General features: G+C 37.4%; 1 protein-coding gene across 1 annotated transcript in view; it reads left to right on the top strand.

Annotated features, from left to right (window-relative positions):
- Positions 1-12870, top strand: part of hnrnpll (heterogeneous nuclear ribonucleoprotein L like) — a 79134-nt gene extending 66264 nt beyond the window's left edge. The window contains exons 11-13 of the mRNA XM_079843853.1: positions 3479-3536; positions 7401-7499; positions 12020-12870. Of these exons, the coding sequence (XP_079699979.1) occupies positions 3479-3536; positions 7401-7499; positions 12020-12075 (213 nt within the window). The 3' untranslated portion in view covers positions 12076-12870. The remainder of the gene's footprint in view (positions 1-3478; positions 3537-7400; positions 7500-12019) is intronic.
- Positions 12871-21164: the final 8294 nt, after the last annotated feature.

Consider the following 21164-nt stretch of genomic DNA (forward strand, 5'->3'; position numbering starts at 1 on the left):
ATCGCGATTAATCTTTTGACAGCCCTAATAAAAATATTCAAATTCTGATAAATAAAATGTATTCAAAATACAAACTTAAGATGTGAAACTTAAAGCTCCACTGTGTGATATTTTCCCCCATCTAGTGGTGAACTTGTATATGACCATCCAGTGAATATTAGTTTCTGTTCCTCTCAATTCCGATTTCGTTTTAACTCCTACGGTGGCTGATTTAGTCCAAGATTAACATGGCTTCCAGTTCGCCCTCGTCCACATTCGACACGGTGCCATCGAGTGTTAAAACGCCAAAGGCGAAGCTTGAATTTACGGGAATGTCCCTCTTTGGCTAATGTACTTTCAAGATGGAGGATCAACATGGCGACCGGCATTCGAACCCTCACCCGTATGTGTTTACAATGGCATATTATAAACTCACCAGAATACTTTATTACTTGAAAGAAGTAAATATACATTAATGAGCACATATATTTTTGAAAGAACTAAGTGTTTTTAGCTAAGAATAAACTAAAAAAGTTACACAGTGTAGCTTTAAGACTGTTCATAACTTTTTTAAATCAGTTACATAAAAACATAGACTGGCCTAATTTGATATGAAAAGTCAGACTGAATGCAGTTGCCGAACTGTGGTGGCTCATTCTAGATCTTAAAGCTACAGTGTGTAACTGAGCTGAAGCTGTTAGAGCTGCGACTCCATATCAAACCCTGAGGATGAACTATGGGATGGCATTAAAGCTAATGTGTGTGTGTGTGTGTGTGTGTGTGTGTGTGTGTGTGTGTGTGTGTGTGTGTGTGTGTGTGAAGGCGGGCGGCACAAAACTTTTGGCGGTAAAGTGTGTGTCACTGCATCTTTATAGCAGCTTATGAATATGAGCACGTCCAACTTGATCCGCACACATTTATTATATAGCAAATCTCAACTGCTTGATCGTTTATATCATCACAATATATCACTATATTATCGCCCAGCTCTAAGATATTAAGATAATAATGACTTTCAAGTCAAAATTATGATTTAAAAAGTTAAAAAATGAAAGTCAAAATGATGACATACACTCTAAAAAAAAAGGCTCGTAATCATAGGGGAACCTTTTTTAGTGCTATATAGCACCAATTTTGGTGCTTCAGTGGTTCTTCAGCGGTTCTTCAGAGGTTCTTCAGAGGTGCTATATAGCACCTTAGTCAAAGAACCGGTGAAGAACCTCTGAAGAACCGCTGAAGAACCGCTGAAGAACCTCTGAAGAACCGCTGAAGAACCGCTGAAGAACCACTGAAGCACCACTGAAGCACCAAAATTGGTGCTATATAGCACTAAAAAAGGTTCCCCTATGATTACGAGCCAAGAACCATTTTTGGTGCCATATAGAACCTTTTTTTTTAGAGTGTACCAATATGACATGCTAAACATATGATTTACTGTCAACTTTCAACTTTGTATGTCATAATTGACATTTTAATTTTGACTTTTTAATATCATAATTTCGATTTACTGTCAATTTTCAACTTTGTATGTCATAATTATGACTTTTAAGTAATAATTCCAACTTTTTATGTCATAATTTTGACTTTAAGTATTAATTTTGAACTTTTTATAATCATAATTGACATTTTAAGTAATAATTGTGACTTTTTAATGTCATAATTTTGATTTACTGTCAACCTTCAACTTTTTATGTCATAAATATGACTTTTTAAGTAATAATTTCAACTTTTTATGTCATAATTTTGAACTTTTTATATCATAATTGACATTTTAAGTAATAATTTTTAATGTCATAATTTCGATTTACTGTCAACCTTCAACTTTTTGTCATAATTTTGAACTTTTTTTATATCATAATTGACATTTTAAGTAATAATTTTGACTTTTTGATGTCATAATTTTAAACTTTTTATATCATAATTTACATTTTAAGTAATATTTTGACTTTTATGTCATAATTTTGATTTAGGGCCCTATCTTGCACCCAGCGCAATTGACTTTGTACACCGCATGTGTCATTCCTATTTTGCACCCGCGCAAAGCGCGCTTTTCCCTCCACAGAAGCACGTCGCTAAACTAGTGAATGAACTTGCGCTCCCTGGGCGGTTCAGCGCAAAAAAGGAGGCGTGTTCCGGCGCAAACAATCCCTGGTGCTATTTTGCTGTTCCATTAAACAATTGCGCCACTGACCAGAAAAAAAACTAGTCTAAAGTCAGTGGCGCGTTGCGCGTTGTTCATTATGCTATTTTAAGGGCGCATGCTTGACCATAATGTATAGCGTGCACAACGCGCATACACTTTGCTCATATAATCTACACAGATGCAACAGTTATTTTTGCAAATCATAAATTGTTACACTAAAAAATATTAACACATGAGATGACGGAAATCATTGTGGTGTGCCACGAAGATGTGAAAAAATAGGCATAAATCTAGCTTACAAATGATTCAGGCTAATTGTAATAATTAAGGATAAGACCTGTTTGTCCAATAGTGGCGAGACATATATGTATATAAGGACATCTGACAAATTGGTTTGTCCGTCAAGAACCAGGAACAAAAATCGACTGAAAAACTGAAAAAACTGAAAGACTGAAAAAAAAAAAAAAAGACTGTGAAATCACCTTTACCATAATGTACAACATGACAACTTCACTTCTCTGTCTTTCCCTGCTCTTACAAGCACATCAGTCTCCTCGGCTGTGAACCGCTCCTGGCGTGCGCCTGGTAAATACGCCATAATAATAGCAATCCATTATGGAACTTGCGCACCTGCTTTTAAAGGGAATGTTGGATGACGCTCTGATTGGTTTATTCACGTTACGCCCAAACCACACCTATGAATAATGAAGCTACTTCAGACCAACCCATTTTAGATTTGCGCCGGGAAAATAGCAACAGCGCCGAGACCCGCCCACAAAGTTACTTGCGCTTCGCGCTTTGACACTTGCGTTTCAGATCGTTAAAATAGGGCCCTTAGTGTCAACTTAAATTTTTTTGTACTAATTATGTCTTTTTAAGTAATAATTGTTGGCTTTTTATGTCATAATTTTGACATGATTTTGATTTAGCGTGTGAAATATTTATGTCATAATTATGACAAGTAATCATTTTCGGCTTTTTATGTCATAGTTTTGTCATAATTTCAATTTAGTGTCAACTTTCAACTTTGTCATAATTATGACTTTTTAAGTAATAACTTTTGACTAATATCATAATTTCGATTTGTCAATTTTGATTTTGTATGCTAACTTTTTATGTCATAATTTACTTTTAAGTCATAATTTCGACTATGATGTAGAATGTCATGATTTAAATGTCTTTTTGAATGATTTATTATGCTTATGTTTTTCAGTATTCATAAGCATCTGTTTCGTCCTCTGCTGTACTGTAACTGAGCCACACTGATCTTCTTCTTCTTCTTCTTCTTCTTCTTCTTCTTCTTCTTCTTCTTCTTCTTCTTCTTCTTCTTCTTCTTCTTCTTCTGTTGTTTTGCAGTTATGCACAGAACACGACGTCCCAGGATTCATCAAATACAAAGTGTTTGACGCCAAGCGTGAGTCATGAGTTTCATTAAGTCTGAATTATGAGCTGTAAAGCTGCTTATGAAGCTGTTTCATAATGCTATAATAACTTCTGTAGCAGTGGACGGGAGACGTTCCCATTTCCTCCAGTAGCAGAAGATCAAACCCATAATAGTGTTGCTATGGCGTCCTGAAAGAGCGCTTGACTACAGCAGTGGGGGATTGACAGGAACATGATCTGACGCTCACATGAAGCTCTGAAGACATGATTTCACATTTACTTCCTGTTATATGAACATTAAGGATCATTCCATTTGAGCATTGTCCAAACATTTAATCAATGTTTCTGTAACGTTCACATAACCAAGAAAAAAAAACGTTTTTACAATTTATTTACACTGAAATAATTATGACTTTAAGTAATAATTTCAACTTTTAATGTCATAATTTCGATTTAGTGTCAACTTTCAAATTTTGATGTTATAATTATGACTTTTTAAGTAATAATTTCAATTTTTAATGTCATAATTTCGACTTTTTAAGTAATAATTTCAACTTTGTCATAATTGTGACTGTAATAATTTCAACTTTTTGTCATAATTGTGACTTTTTAAGTAATAATTTCACATTTTGTGACTTTTTAAGTAATAACTCCGACTTTTTAATGTCATACTTTCAACTCGTCAATTTCAATTTAGTATGTCAAATTCTTTTTTCATAATTATGAATTTTAAGTAATAATTTCAAATTTGTATGTTATAATTATGACTTTTTAGGTAATAATTTCAAAGTTTTATGTTAAAATTATGACTTTTTAAGTAATAACTCTGACTTTTTAATGTCATACTTTCAACTCGTCAATTTCAATTTAGTATGTCAAATTCTTTTTTCATAATTATGACTTTTTAAGTAATAATTTCACATTTTTATGTTATAATTATGACTTTTTAGGTAATAATTTCATATTTTTATGTTATAATGATGACTTTAAGTAATATTTTCACATTTTTATGTTATAATCATGACTTTTTAAGTAATAATTTCACATTTTCGTGTTATAATTATGACTTTTTAGGTAATAATTTCATATTTTTATGTTATAATGATGACTTTAAGTAATATTTTCACATTTTTATGTTATAAACATGACTTTTTAAGTAATAATTTCACATTTTCGTGTTATAATCATGACTTTTTAAGTAATAATTTCACATTTTTATGTTATAATCATGACTTTTTAAGTAATAATTTCACATTTTTATGTTATAATCATGACTTTTTAAGTAATAATTTCACATTTTTATGTTATAATCATGACTTTTTAAGTAATAATTTCACATTTTTATGTTATAATCATGACTTTTTAAGTAATAATTTCACATTTTTATGTTATAATTATGACTTTTTAAGTAATAACTTCGACTTTTTAATGTCATACTTTCAACTCGTCAATTTCAATTTAGTATGTCAAATTCTTTTGTCATAATCATGACTTTTTAAGTAATAATTTCACATTTTTATGTTATAATCATGACTTTTTAAGTAATAATTTCACATTTTTATGTTATAAACATGACTTTTTAAGTAATAATTTCACATTTTTATGTTATAATCATGACTTTTTAAGTAATAATTTCACATTTTTATGTTATAATCATGACTTTTTAAGTAATAATTTCACATTTTTATGTTATGATCATGACTTTTTAGGTAATAATTTCAAATTTTTATGTTATAATTATGACTTTTTAAGTAATAATTTCACATTTTTATGTTATGATCATGACTTTTTAGGTAATAATTTCAAATTCTTTTGTCATAATTATGACTTTTTAAGTAATAATTTCAACTTTGTCATAATTGTGACTGTAATAATTTCAACTTTTTGTCATAATTGTGACTTTTTAAGTAATAATTTCACATTTTGTGACTTTTTAAGTAATAACTCCGACTTTTTAATGTCATACTTTCAACTCGTCAATTTCAATTTAGTATGTCAAATTCTTTTTTCATAATTATGAATTTTAAGTAATAATTTCAAATTTGTATGTTATAATTATGACTTTTTAGGTAATAATTTCAAAGTTTTATGTTAAAATTATGACTTTTTAAGTAATAACTCTGACTTTTTAATGTCATACTTTCAACTCGTCAATTTCAATTTAGTATGTCAAATTCTTTTTTCATAATTATGACTTTTTAAGTAATAATTTCACATTTTTATGTTATAATTATGACTTTTTAGGTAATAATTTCATATTTTTATGTTATAATGATGACTTTAAGTAATATTTTCACATTTTTATGTTATAATCATGACTTTTTAAGTAATAATTTCACATTTTCGTGTTATAATCATGACTTTTTAAGTAATAATTTCACATTTTTATGTTATAATCATGACTTTTTAAGTAATAATTTCACATTTTTATGTTATAATCATGACTTTTTAAGTAATAATTTCACATTTTTATGTTATAATCATGACTTTTTAAGTAATAATTTCACATTTTTATGTTATAATCATGACTTTTTAAGTAATAATTTCACATTTTTATGTTATAATTATGACTTTTTAAGTAATAACTTCGACTTTTTAATGTCATACTTTCAACTCGTCAATTTCAATTTAGTATGTCAAATTCTTTTGTCATAATCATGACTTTTTAAGTAATAATTTCACATTTTTATGTTATAATCATGACTTTTTAAGTAATAATTTCACATTTTTATGTTATAAACATGACTTTTTAAGTAATAATTTCACATTTTTATGTTATAATCATGACTTTTTAAGTAATAATTTCACATTTTTATGTTATAATCATGACTTTTTAAGTAATAATTTCACATTTTTATGTTATGATCATGACTTTTTAGGTAATAATTTCAAATTTTTATGTTATAATTATGACTTTTTAAGTAATAATTTCACATTTTTATGTTATAATCATGACTTTTTAAGTAATAATTTCACATTTTTATGTTATGATCATGACTTTTTAGGTAATAATTTCAAATTCTTTTGTCATAATTATGACTTTTTAAGTAATAATTTCACATTTTTGTGTTATAATCATGACTTTTTAAGTAATAATTTCACATTTTTATGTTATAATTATGACTTTTTAAGTAATAATTTCACATTTTTATGTTATAATCATGACTTTTTAAGTAATAATTTCACATTTTTATGTTATAATCATGACTTTTTAAGTAATAATTTCACATTTTTATGTTATAATCATGACTTTTTAGGTAATAATTTCAAATTTTTATGTTATAATTATGACTTTTTAAGTAATAACTTCGACTTTTTAATGTCATACTTTCAACTCGTCAATTTCAATTTAGTATGTCAAATTCTTTTGTCATAATTATGACTTTTTAAGTAATAATTTCACATTTTTGTGTTATAATCATGACTTTTTAAGTAATAATTTCACATTTTTATGTTATAATCATGACTTTTTAAGTAATAATTTCACATTTTTATGTTATAATCATGACTTTTTAAGTAATAATTTTGGCTTTTAATGTCATAATTTAGATTTCCTGTCAACTTTCAACTTTTTGTCATACATTATGACTTAAATAATTCAGACTTTTATTGTCATAATTTCAACTCGTGTCACTTGTGAATGTAACGTCTGAACTGATGATGAACGTTGTCATAACCAAGAAAAAAAAAGTTTTGAGACTTTGAGGAAACTGGAAGTTCTCAGGAGAGTTTTGTTAGCTGGTTTTATGATCTTAATAACTGTAGTCTTTTTTCTGTCACTGTGAAGCTGCTTTGAAACTGCCGCCGTGGCTTGACTTACCCCGTGTCTCAGAGAGTGTGTGTGTGTGTGTGTGTGTGTGTGTGTGATTCTGTCTCTTGTGTGTTTCATCCACAGCCAGCTCAAAGACCATCTCAGGGCTGCTGGAGTTCGACAGTAAGACTCACGCCGTGGAGGTTCTGACGGTTCTCAATCATTATCAGATCCGGATACCCAGTAAGCAAAGCCTCTGTCTGATTACCCATCAGCCCCTGCTCTGCACAAGGGCACGTCATAGCGACACATGGCTGAATATCAGCATAACGTTATTAAAACACTGTGAACCCAGAAATACTAATATTTAGTGTATATATAGTGTAGATTTACTTCATAAAAAGATTGTTTTTAAATGAATGATGGCATCAGCAAAACAACACATTCAAACATGATCAAGTGTGCCAGTCACATGTGCAAATATAGCAGGCAGAAATAGATCTGTCTCTTATTAAATATAGTTTACATTTTTTAAATATTTTTAATATATTCCGGGAACAAACACACAGACACACACACACACACACACATACACACAGACTTATAGACACACTTATACACACACACACTTATACACACACACACTCATACACGCACATGCGCGCACACACGCACACACACACACTCACACACACACATACACACTCACACACACACCCTCTCACACATACACACGCATACACACTCACACACACACCCTCTCAAACATACACACGCACACACACTCATACACACACACACATTTATAGACACACTTATACATACACATGCACACATACACACGCACACATACACACGCACACGTACACACTCACACATACACATGCACACATACACACTCACACATACACATGCACACATACACACGCACACATACACGCGCACACATACACACGCACACATACACACGCACACATACACGCGCACACATACACACTCACACATACACACGCACACATACACACGCACACATACACACTCACACATACACACATACACACTCACACACGCACACATACACACTCACACATACACACGCACACATACACACTCACACATACACACGCACACATACACACTCACACATACACACTCACACATACACACTCACACATACACATGCACACATACACACGCACACATACACATGCACACATACACACTCACACATACACACGCACACATACACACGCACACATACACACGCACACATACACACGCACACATACACACTCACACATACACACGCACACATACACACTCACACATACACACTCACACACTCACACATACACACTCACACATACACACGCACACATACACACGCACACATACACACGCACACATACACACTCACACATACAAACTCACACATACACACTCACACATACACACTCACACATACACACTCACACATACACACGCACACATAAACACGCACACATACACACGCACACATACACACTCACACATACACACTCACACATACACACTCACACATACACACGCACACATACACACGCACACATACACACGCACACATACACACTCACACATACACACTCACACATACACACTCACTCATACACACTCACACATACACACTCACACTCATACACACGCACACATTCACACGCACTCATACACTCACACATACACACGCACGCACACATACACACGCACTCATACACACTCACACATACACACTCACACATACACACTCACTCATACACACTCACACATACACACTCACACTCATACACACTCACTCATACACACGCACACATACACACTCACACATACACACGCACGCACACATACACACGCACACATACACACGCACGCACACATACACACGCACACATACACACGCACGCACACATACACTCGCACACATACACACGCACGCACACATACACACGCACACATACACATGTACACATACACACTCACTCATACACACTCACACATACACACACTCACACATACACAAGCACACATACACTCACACATACACACGCACGCACACATACACACGCACTCATACACACTCAAACATACACACTCACACATACTCACACATACACACTCACACATACACATACACACTCACACATACACACGCACGCACACATACACACGCACACATACACATGTACACATACACACTCACTCATACACACTCACACATACACACACTCACACATACACAAGCACACATACACTCACACATACACACGCACGCACACATACACACGCACTCATACACACTCAAACATACACACTCACACATACTCACACATACACACTCACACATACACATGCACACATACACACTCACACATACACATGCACACATACACACTCACACATACACAAGCACACATACACACGCACACATACACACTCACACATACACACGCATTCAAACACACTCACACATACACACACACACACTCACATACACACTCATACACACGCACACATACACACGCACACATACACATGTACACATACACACTCACTCATACACACTCACACATACACACACTCACACATACACAAGCACACATACACTCACACATACACACGCACGCACACATACACACGCACTCATACACACTCAAACATACACACTCACACATACTCACACATACACACTCACACATACACATACACACTCACACATACACATGCACACATACACACTCACACATACACAAGCACACATACACACGCACACATACACACTCACACATACACACGCACACATTCACACGCACACATACACTCACACATACACAAGCACACATACACACGCACACATACACACTCACACATACACACGCATTCAAACACACTCACACATACACACACACACACTCACATACACACTCATACACACTCACACATACACACGCACTCATACACACTCAAACATACACACTCACACATACTCACACATACACATGCACACATACACTCACACATACACACTCACACATACACACTCACACATACACACGCACACATACACACGCACTCATACACTCACACATACACACTCACACATACAAACTCACACATACATACGCACACATACACACTCACACATACACACTCAAACATACACACATACACACGCACACATACACTCACACATACACACTCACACATACGCACGCACTCATACACACTCACACATACACACTCACACATACAAACTCACTCATACACACTCACACATACACACTCACACATACACACTCACACATACACACTCACACATACACACTCACACATACACACATACACACTCACACATACACACTCACACATACACACGCACACATACACACGCACACATACACACGCACTCATACACACTCACACATACACACTCACACATACACACTCACTCATACACACTCACACATACACACGCACACATACACACGCACTCATACACACTCACACATACACACGCATTCAAACACACTCACACATACACACACACTCACATACACACTCATACACACTCACACATACACACTCACACATACACACGCATTCATACACACTCACACATACACACGCATTCATACACACTCACACATACACACTCACTCATACACACTCACTCATACACACTCACTCATACACACGCACACATACACACTCACACATACACACGCACGCACACATACACACGCACACAAACACACGCACGCACACATACACATGCACACATACACTCGCACACATACACACGCACGCACACATACACACGCACACATACACACGTACACATACACACTCACACATACACACACTCACACATACACACGCACACATTCACAAGCACACATACACTCACACATACACACGCACGCACACATACACACGCACTCATACACACTCAAACATACACACTCACACATACTCACACATACACACTCACACATACACACTCACACATACACACTCACACATACACATGCACACATACACACTCACACATACACAAGCACACATACACACGCACACATACACACTCACACATACACACGCATTCAAACACACTCACACATACACACACACACTCACATACACACTCACACATACACATGCACACATACACACTCACACATACACATGCACACATACACACTCACACATACACAAGCACACATACACACGCACACATACACACTCACACATACACACGCATTCAAACACACTCACACATACACACACACTCACATACACACTCATACACACTCACACATACACACTCACACATACACACGCATTCATACACACTCACACATACACACGCATTCATACACACTCACACATACACACGCACACATACACACGCACACACACTCACACACACACACACTCACACACACAATATTTCTCATTTAAATTTCTCATTTGAAACTGCCGGTTATGGTAAGGGGCGTGATTATTATATATTAGATATTTTCAGGAGGAGGGGCTTCATAGAGACAGGAAGTAAACAGAGTTACTGACAGACTGGGAAGAGAGGAGCCGCAACACTGGAGAATATGAGGGGAAGGATAGGTCGTTTCAGGATCCAGATGAAGCATGAACGTTCCTCTTGAAGCTGTAACAGTGTGTGTGTGTGTGTGTGTGTGTGTGTCAGTAATCTGATACGTGTTGTTGTTGTGTTTCAGATGGCTCAAACCCGTACACGCTGAAGCTGTGCTTCTCCACCTCCTCACATCTCTGAGCCGGAGCCCGTTTCTGTCGTCTTCGTTTTTACATCTGTAAATCAAACCCGGAAACTGACACACACACGCACGCACACACACACTCTGGATGTAAACTATGATGATGTCACTGACGACGGGACACAGGAAGAGCCGATGAACGGCATTCGTCTGCTTGTTGAGTTGTTTGTATGGCGTTTTCCACGATAAACACGACATGAACTGAAACACTGAACGAATGAATGAGTGAAGAGAGGAACTGACGTGTGCATGACACAGAGAACACGGAACACGCGTGTGCTTTGTTATTTATGTGTACGGCCGCAGGGGTTCACTAGAGACTAAAGGACCGCCTGCTGGCTTGACTAGTCACATGACCTGTAGTCTGTCTGTGCATTTGTTGTAGTTCTGAGCAGTGTTGGGGAAAGTTACTTTGAAAAGTAATGCATTACGATATTGCGTTACTCCCTTAAAAAGTAACTCATTGAGTTACTTAGTTACTTTTTAAGAAAAGTAATGCGTTACGTTACTTTTTTTCACCTGGGCTGGGCTTGTTTTTGTTTTGTTTTTATAACAAAAAAGTTATATTTTTGTGCAACGGTAAAGACGTCTTCATACCAAAATGTAAATAATAAGCCCCAGGCTGAGGTAAAAATGCAGATTCCCTCATGAACAGTAGAGGGCGCAGCTCTGGATAATGTAGAATAGGACGCAGGAGAAAAAAGTTTACAAATAAAAACAAAAAATCTAGTCATTTTCATCATCAAAGGTCAGCAGCAAGACATTGGTCAATTAAATATAAAGGTAGATTATGCATCAAAATAGTTGTTTTATTTAACATTTAATTATTGGAGGTTTGCATAGTACTCTGATTTTACTCATTTTGAGGAGAACAGAATCTTTATTGTGCGAGTGAGATAAATAAATGCTCACATTTAGTCTGGAACTACAATAACCATCATGTGTGTGAGTGTGTATGTGTGTGTGTGTGTGTGTGTGTGTGTGTATGTGAGTGTGTGCATGAGTGTGTATGTGTGAGTGTGTGAATGAGTGTGTGTGAGTGTGTATGTGTGAGTGTGTGAATGAGTGTGTGTGTGAGTGTTTATGTGTGTGTGTGTGTGTGTGTGTGTATGTGTGTGTGTGTGTGTGTGTGTGTGTGTGTGTGTGTGTGTGTGTGTGTGTGTGTGTGTGTGTGTGTGTGTGTGTGTGTGTGTGTGTGAGTGTGTATGTATGCAAGTGTGCACACAGACTCATTCACACACTCACACATACACACTCATTCACATACACACTCACACACACTCATTCACACACTCACACATACACACTCACATACAGACACACAAACACTCACACATACACACACACACACATAAACACTCACACACATACACATGCACACACTCACATACAGACACACAAACACTCACACATACACACACACACATAAACACTCACACACATACACATGCACACACTCACATACAGACACACATACACACACACACACACACACACACACACAACGCCTCTGCTCTTATTTTTTTCAACATGGGGCAGGAGAGCTGTCAGTCAAATTAATGTGAAAAAGTAACTACATTTGAAAAGTAATGCGTTACTTTACTAGTTACTTGGAAAAAGTAATCTGATTACGTAACTCAAGTTGTAATGCGTTTCCCCGACACTGGCTCTGAGTTTGGTTAGATGATTGTGAGACTGTGATCGATGTCAGTATGTTAGACGGACTGCAGCCCTGATCCACACACACGCTCAGGGTTTCACCAGCTGGACCGCACCGCTAGCGCTAGTTTAGCCTTTATTTGCACCGTTATTGATCCGATAAGAAGCCTCTTTGCGATCTCAACCGCCAGAGATGATACATTACATTTACAATTAAGCATTTGGCAGACGCTTTTATCCAAAGCGACTTACAATGCATTCAAGGTACACATTTTTTTTTTTACATTTTGTCTTGCTTTTCCTGGGGGGAATTGAACCCATGACCTTGGCGTTGCTAGCGCCATGCTCTACTGTTTGAGCTACATGCCTTTTCCATTGCCCAAAAGTTCCCGAAAATCCCGAACCTTTACAGAACATTTGGGACATTAAAGGGATAGTTCAGGGATGTTTATCTGCTTACCCAGATGAAAAAATACTATAGTATATTATAGTAAAATTACTCTAGTAAATACTATATTGTTTTTGAACCGTACTATAGTAAAGATACTACTGTAAATTGTTGTATATTATAGTATTTACTACACTTTGTTGATTTACTGTAGTATATTTACTATATTACGGTTCAAAAACACTGTAGTATTTATAGTAACTATAGTATAGTGGCGACACATTGATGTCTTAAGAGAAACCCAACAGTGTTTATGTTATTTGTTAACCTCATTATCAGGCGAATGTCATCTAGTATTCCTAGCCATAGATATGTATACATAGATTCCCCATTAGCGACTGTTTCTATGGGCCGCTATACGTAAGCCGTCCGCCATTTTCGAATGGTCAAAGCGTGAACGCGTTTTGTGAATATTCAAATGTTGCCTGTGCGTCTGCAACCGTAGTTATACACAAGCATGTATGAAATTAATATCTATACATCAATAGACTGTTAGGATTTCGTTTATCATTAATTCTGCATATTTTAAAAAATATTGGTTAAAGATCTTTACATTTTCTTAATCTCATTAATATTCACCATCAGAGAACCCTACAGACACATTGCTCAGCTTTTAATAAACGCAGTGAACTCATTATAAACAAGTTCATTGGAAAGAAATCATAAACCATCAACCAATCAGCCATCAAAGTAAATCAATTATAAAAAATAGTAATACATTAGCTAGTAATGTGTTTAATAATCATTAATATAGCCTATTTATTCAACCCATGTTTTAAGTAATCATCATAGGTATCATCTGAAAGCTTAAATTCTCAAAAATCATCCTAAAAAAAACCGTCATAAAATTATCAACATCACAATTTTAAACCATTTTTAAGAACAGGGAAAATTATAAATTATGAGTCAAAATTATTATACATTTATTTCAAATATGAAAACAAAAACCGACACATTGTCACCTCTGAAAGGCGATCGAATTTCTTCGGGAATTTAAATCGCGCTGGGCTTTACAGAGGCTGTTGTTTTTTATGCGAGTGATGATTGACAGCCGTTCTAAAACCGTTCTAAAATGGCGGCGTGTCGACCTGCCTGAAGAGGTAGAATGGGGCATCTACGTATACATATCTATGTTCCCAGCGCCATAACTTCCGGCGAATAAGGTCAAAATACCAGCGCCATCATAGATATATATACGTAGATTCCTCATTTGACGGATCCGTGCTGGCACTAATGAGGAATCTATGTATATATATATCTATGATCGCACCGCTATTTTGACCTTATTCGTCGGAAGTTATGGCGCGGGGACGGCTGATGCAGAGCCATAGTAAAAATTTAAATACTTTAACATTTTTAACATTTTTAAATTTACATTTTTAAATATGGATATTTTTCTCACACAAACGCGTCGATTCGCTTCAGAAGGCCTTTATTAACACCCCAGAGTCATGTGGAGCAGTTATATGATGGACAGATGCACTTTTTTATGGACTTCAAAAACAAGCTTGGATTAGCCAGAACATTTCTAATATAACTCAGATTATATTCGTCTGAAAGAAGAATGTCATACACACCTCGGATGACTTGAGGGTGAGTAAATCATGGGCTAATTTTCATTTTTGGGTGAACTATCCCTTTAACAGAACGTTCTCATACAGTTCTAGTTTTACAGTAACTGGTGCACAGCTGGTGTAACCGGCCGGACGGTCAGATCTGTGTCTCGGCTCTTCAGCGGCTGCAGCCGGAGGAACATTATTATTATTATTATTATTATTATTATTAGTTCATGTGTGTAACTGACACATCAACACATCAGCAGTTCACTGTGAGCATGTGCAGTCATTAAAACATCTGCAGGTCACACGGCTGTCTGTCATTCATCATACAAGCACAAGAGTTTAACAGATGAACATGATTATTGAGTCCTGTAGCTGCAGAAACCCTCAGTAATATCTCTGACATTATTCATTATTCGGCAGATGTGTTGTTTTTATTTGATGTTTTAAAGTGTCCACAGAATGTGTCTGTGAAGTTTTAGCTCAAAATACCCCACAGATCATTTATTATACCATGTTGTACTTATAAATGTCCATTTCTGAGTGGAAGGAAAAACATGCTGTTTTTGTGCATGTGTCTTTAAATGCAAATGAGCTGATGCTCCCCGCCCCCTTTCCAGAAGAGGGCGGAGCCTGTACAGCTCATGCCTCGGATACTCTGCCAAACACTAAAACATCTGCTTGGGTTTTGATGATCATCTCTATCGTGCTCACCTGACACTGCAGTTCTTCATCATTTTGAGAGTTTATGATCTGCATGCGTTTTAAAGACATTTCAGTCTAAATTCTGATATATGGTTTTCTGAGCACACACACACACACACCTGAATGACGCGCACAGAAAGCTGAGTGTCAGATGGAGCGTCCCGTGAGTATCAAACTAAGTTCTCTTATTGCACTTAAACTGTCAAACACACACAAGGTTGTGTCAAAAACACACACAGTTCACATAATAAAGTGACAGCAGTGTAATATACAGGAGCTACTGCTATTTCTGCTGTTAATATGAATCAAACAACAGGTCTATACTAATAGGGCGGAGTCTGTTAGCACTCATGGGCGGGGTCTATACTAATAGGGCGGAGTCTGTTAGCACTCATGGGCGGGGTCTATACTAATAGGGCGGAGTCTGTTAGCAGTCATGGGTGGGGTCTATACTAATAGGGCGGAGTCTGTTAGCAGTCATGGGTGGGGTCTATACTAATAGGGCGGAGTCTGTTAGCAGTCATGGGTGGGGTCTATACTAATAGGGCGGAGTCTGTTAGCAGTCATGGGTGGGGTCTATACTAATAGGGCGGAGTCTGTTAGCAGTCATGGGTGGGGTCTATACTAATAGGGCGGAGTCTGTTAGCACTCATGGGCGGGGTCTATACTAATAGGGCGGAGTCTGTTAGCAGTCATGGGTGGGGTCTATACTAATAGGGCGGAGTCTTTTAGCAGTCATGGGTGGGGTCTATACTAATAGGGCGGAGTCTTTTAGTAGTCATGGGTGGGGTCTATACTAATTGGGTGGAGTCTGTTAACAGTCATGGGTGGGGTCTATACTAATAGGGCGGAGTCTGTTAGCAGTCATGGGTGGGGTCTATACTAATAGGGCGGAGTCTGTTAGCAGTCATGGGTGGGGTCTATACTAATAGGGCGGAGTCTGTTAGCAGTCATGGGTGGAGTCTGTTAGCAGTCATGGGTGGGGTCTATACTAATAGGGCGGAGTCTGTTAGCAGTCATGGGTGGGGTCTATACTAATAGGGCGGAGTCTGTTAGCAGTCATGGGTGGGGTCTATACTAATATGGCGGAGTCTGTTAGCAGTCATGGGTGGGGTCTATACTAATAGGGCGGAGTCTGTTAGCAGTCATGGGTGGGGTCTATACTAATATGGCGGAATCTGTTAGCAGTCATGGGTGGGGTCTATACTAATAGGGCGGAGTCTGTTAACAGTCATGGGTGGGGTCTATACTAATAGGGCGGAGTCTTTTAGCAGTCATGGGTGGGGTCTATACTAATAGGGCGGAGTCTTTTAGCAGTCATGGGTGGGGTCTATACTAATAATGCGGAGTCTGTTAGCACTCATGGGTGGGGTCTATACTAATAGGGCGGAGTCTGTTAGCAGTCATGGGCGGGGTCTATACTAATAGGGCGGAGTCTGTTAGCAGTCATGGGTGGGGTCTATACTAATAGGGCGGAGTCTGTTAGCAGTCATGGGCGGGGTCTATACTAATAGGGCGGAGTCTGTTAGCAGTCATGGGTGGGGTCTATACTAATATGGCGGAGTCTGTTAGCAGTCATGGACGGGGTCTATACTAATAGGACTGAGTCTGTTAGCAGTCATGGGTGGGGTCTATACTAATAGGGCGGAGTCTGTTAGCAGTCATGGGCGGGGTCTATACTAATAGGGCGGAGTCTGTCCGCAGCCGTGGGCGGGGTCTATACTAATAGGGCGGAGTCTGTCCGCAGCCGTGGGCGGGATCTATACTAATAGGACTGAGTCTGTTAGCAGTCATGGGTGGGGTCTATACTAATAGGACTGAGTCTGTTAGCAGTCATGGGCGGGGTCTATACTAATAGGACTGAGTCTGTTAGCAGTCATGGGTGGGGTCTATACTAATAGGGCGGAGTCTGTTAGCAGTCATGGGCGGGGTCTATACTAATAGGGCGGAGTCTGTCCGCAGCCGTGGGCGGGGTCTATACTAATAGGGCGGAGTCTGTCCGCAGCCGTGGGCGGGATCTATACTAATAGGGCGGAGTCTGTCCGCAGTCGTGGGCGGGGCCTAAGCTTATGTGGTTACACTGCATAGAAACTTATTCTGAGACACTGCTTATGATTTATGGAGATTCAAAAAGAGGAGTGGATGGATTTTTACCATTACAGGCTGGTTGTGTACACACACTGCCAACACACATTTATGTGAATTTTGCATAGGCCCCCTTTAACCCGTCTTCACATTACAGAACTCAAAGCAGCTTGAATCAGTAGAAGTGTGACAAACAGTGGCTCGTCAAATCCAGTTTGTGCAGCTAAAATCATCTGAAGCAAACCCTCAGGTCCAGTTCCAGAGGCTCATGAAGCGTTTTGATGTCGGCTGCAGTCCGTGTCCTACTTTAGTCTGACCTTCATCCTGTCCAGCTCTCACTGCATGAAGAAGTGTGTGTTTTACACATGAAGCGTTCAGCTGCGGCTCGTCCCATGCCCTTTATCACTGAGAACATGAAGACAGCGCTGCGTCCTGATTGGTTCGTTTGCATCTGCTTCAGCCAATGAGGCTCCACCCTCTTTATCTCAGCTGTCACGTCTGACCTCATTGGCTCTTCAGTCTCTGAGGATGCAAACCACTTCATCACTTCAGAAGAGAGGACTCTTCCTGGAGCGTGTTTGTGTAATCGGGTCGTTCTGACAAGGTTCTCTCAAAGTTATGAACAAACGTTGTTAGTAACATTTATAGAACCTTTGTTCAGAGTTATCAAAATTGTTATTCATACATCATTAAAGGTGCTGTATGTAAGTTTTTGACTGTACTAAAGCATAAAAATACCATCATATGTTTGCAGATATTTAGGAAACATGTTCACACACTGGTTTCCAGGGTTGGCGAGTAACGGAACACATGTAATGGAGTTACGTAATCAGGAAACAAAAAATGGTACGTTTGTTACAGTTACGTCAAAAAAAGTAATCAGAATACAGTTCCATTTTGTAAAAATGGGAGTATTTAGGTGTACAATGGTTTAATTTAAAACCAAATAAATTAATATTTTGACATAACGTTATATTAAGCGCTGCTTGATTATAGTTCCACACTCACGTGAGCTGGTGCACGCACAAATAACACCTGTCAATCATTCTCAGACGCAGATACGTTATACTTATGATGCGTGATCTTCCCGCGGTGTAGGGATGTCACGGTACCAAAATTCCAGTAGTCGGTATCAATACCATAATAATTTTACGGTACTCTGTACCAATTTCGGTACCATGGTTAAATGTTTTTATTTTATTTATTTTTTATTTAACTATTAATTTTTTTTAATGTATTACGTTTATTATTTATGATGATAATCATTATAAGTAAATAATACATAAACATTTAAAGGCTGTTTAAAGTAGCTTAAACATTGTTTATAAAAAAGGTCAAGTGAAAAATAATCAACCATCTAAGCATAATTATTAGTAGTAGTGGAGACGTAGCTTAAACTACTGTAGGCTACAATATATACCAATATTTTCTGTCAATTTCAATTTCATAAACCAAACTTTTATTTTGACGGGTTGCCGTGAAGACCTTTGAGTGTCTGTGTTCATTTCATGATAAGACAGTTTTCTCTAATGAAACGGGCTGGGTCCAAAATCGCGTACTATGCGAGTAGGTACTACATTTGAATTTGAACGAACTTCGCGACCGTTAAAAAAGTGCGTTCTAGATAGTATGAATGAATGTAGTATGAATGTAATCTGGACGTACTACACCCGCCATTTTGTCATGATCATGTGACCTACCAGCGTCAGTTGTGTCCCTTCACCTCCATTCATAAGTCGTCTCCCGTGGTGCGGTGAAAACCGCTTTCATGTCTGGAAATTTCAGTTATTTTGCTTTCAAAGAGGAAAAAAAGGAAACCATGCCTTCCAGCTCTGAAGACGCTTTCCTTATCAAAGGACTCAACATCCAACCTAAACATTCACGGGTACGACTAGCACAGATATTGCGTTAGTTTGTTTGTGAGTTGAAATTCCACAGGTTGTATGATCGCAGTTTTATGTAAGTTTAGCTGAAAATGAGCTGGAAAATGTAGAAATTAACAAGAGTTCCCACAAAGGGGAACTGCCACCACTGGGTCAGTGAAAGTAAGAAAGATCACGGCCTTGATCAACATGTATTTTATAATAGACTAATATGTAGATTATGTAGACTTAGGTATAAACTAGGGATGCCACAATTCTCAATATAATATTGAAGCGTTCGGTACGGCATTCACGGTTCAATACGCGCTTGTGAATCGCGTTTTTTCGGTTTTGCATTGAATTAATTATTTTTCTACAAATTCTATCATTTGCCTCCATCCCAATACTGAACAACGCGACATACATTCACATCACAGGTTAGTGGTGGAGTTATACTCACGGGACACTATAGTTATTCACAATCACCCAAGGTTCATTATTTGCATGCGTTTTAAAGCCTTGCTGGTTAAACATTTCATTTGCGTGCTTATGCACATGCGCTTTTCCGAGTGTGTGCACTAAACGCTTGTCAAACACGTGATTACTGGACTAAGTCGTCTTACTCCACTAATACTGTCAAATACACACAAGGTTAACATAAACACAGTCGGTTATGTCTAAAGTGAAGTAAAATCGTGTGTCTGTATATTAGATGCGTGCAGGTCTTTAATTGACAGCAGCGCAGCCTATAGTGAACACGCTGTCCTTAA

The sequence above is a fragment of the Gobio gobio genome (assembly GCF_949357685.1).
Source record: "Gobio gobio genome assembly, chromosome: 19".
Classification (NCBI taxonomy): domain Eukaryota; kingdom Metazoa; phylum Chordata; class Actinopteri; order Cypriniformes; family Gobionidae; genus Gobio; species Gobio gobio.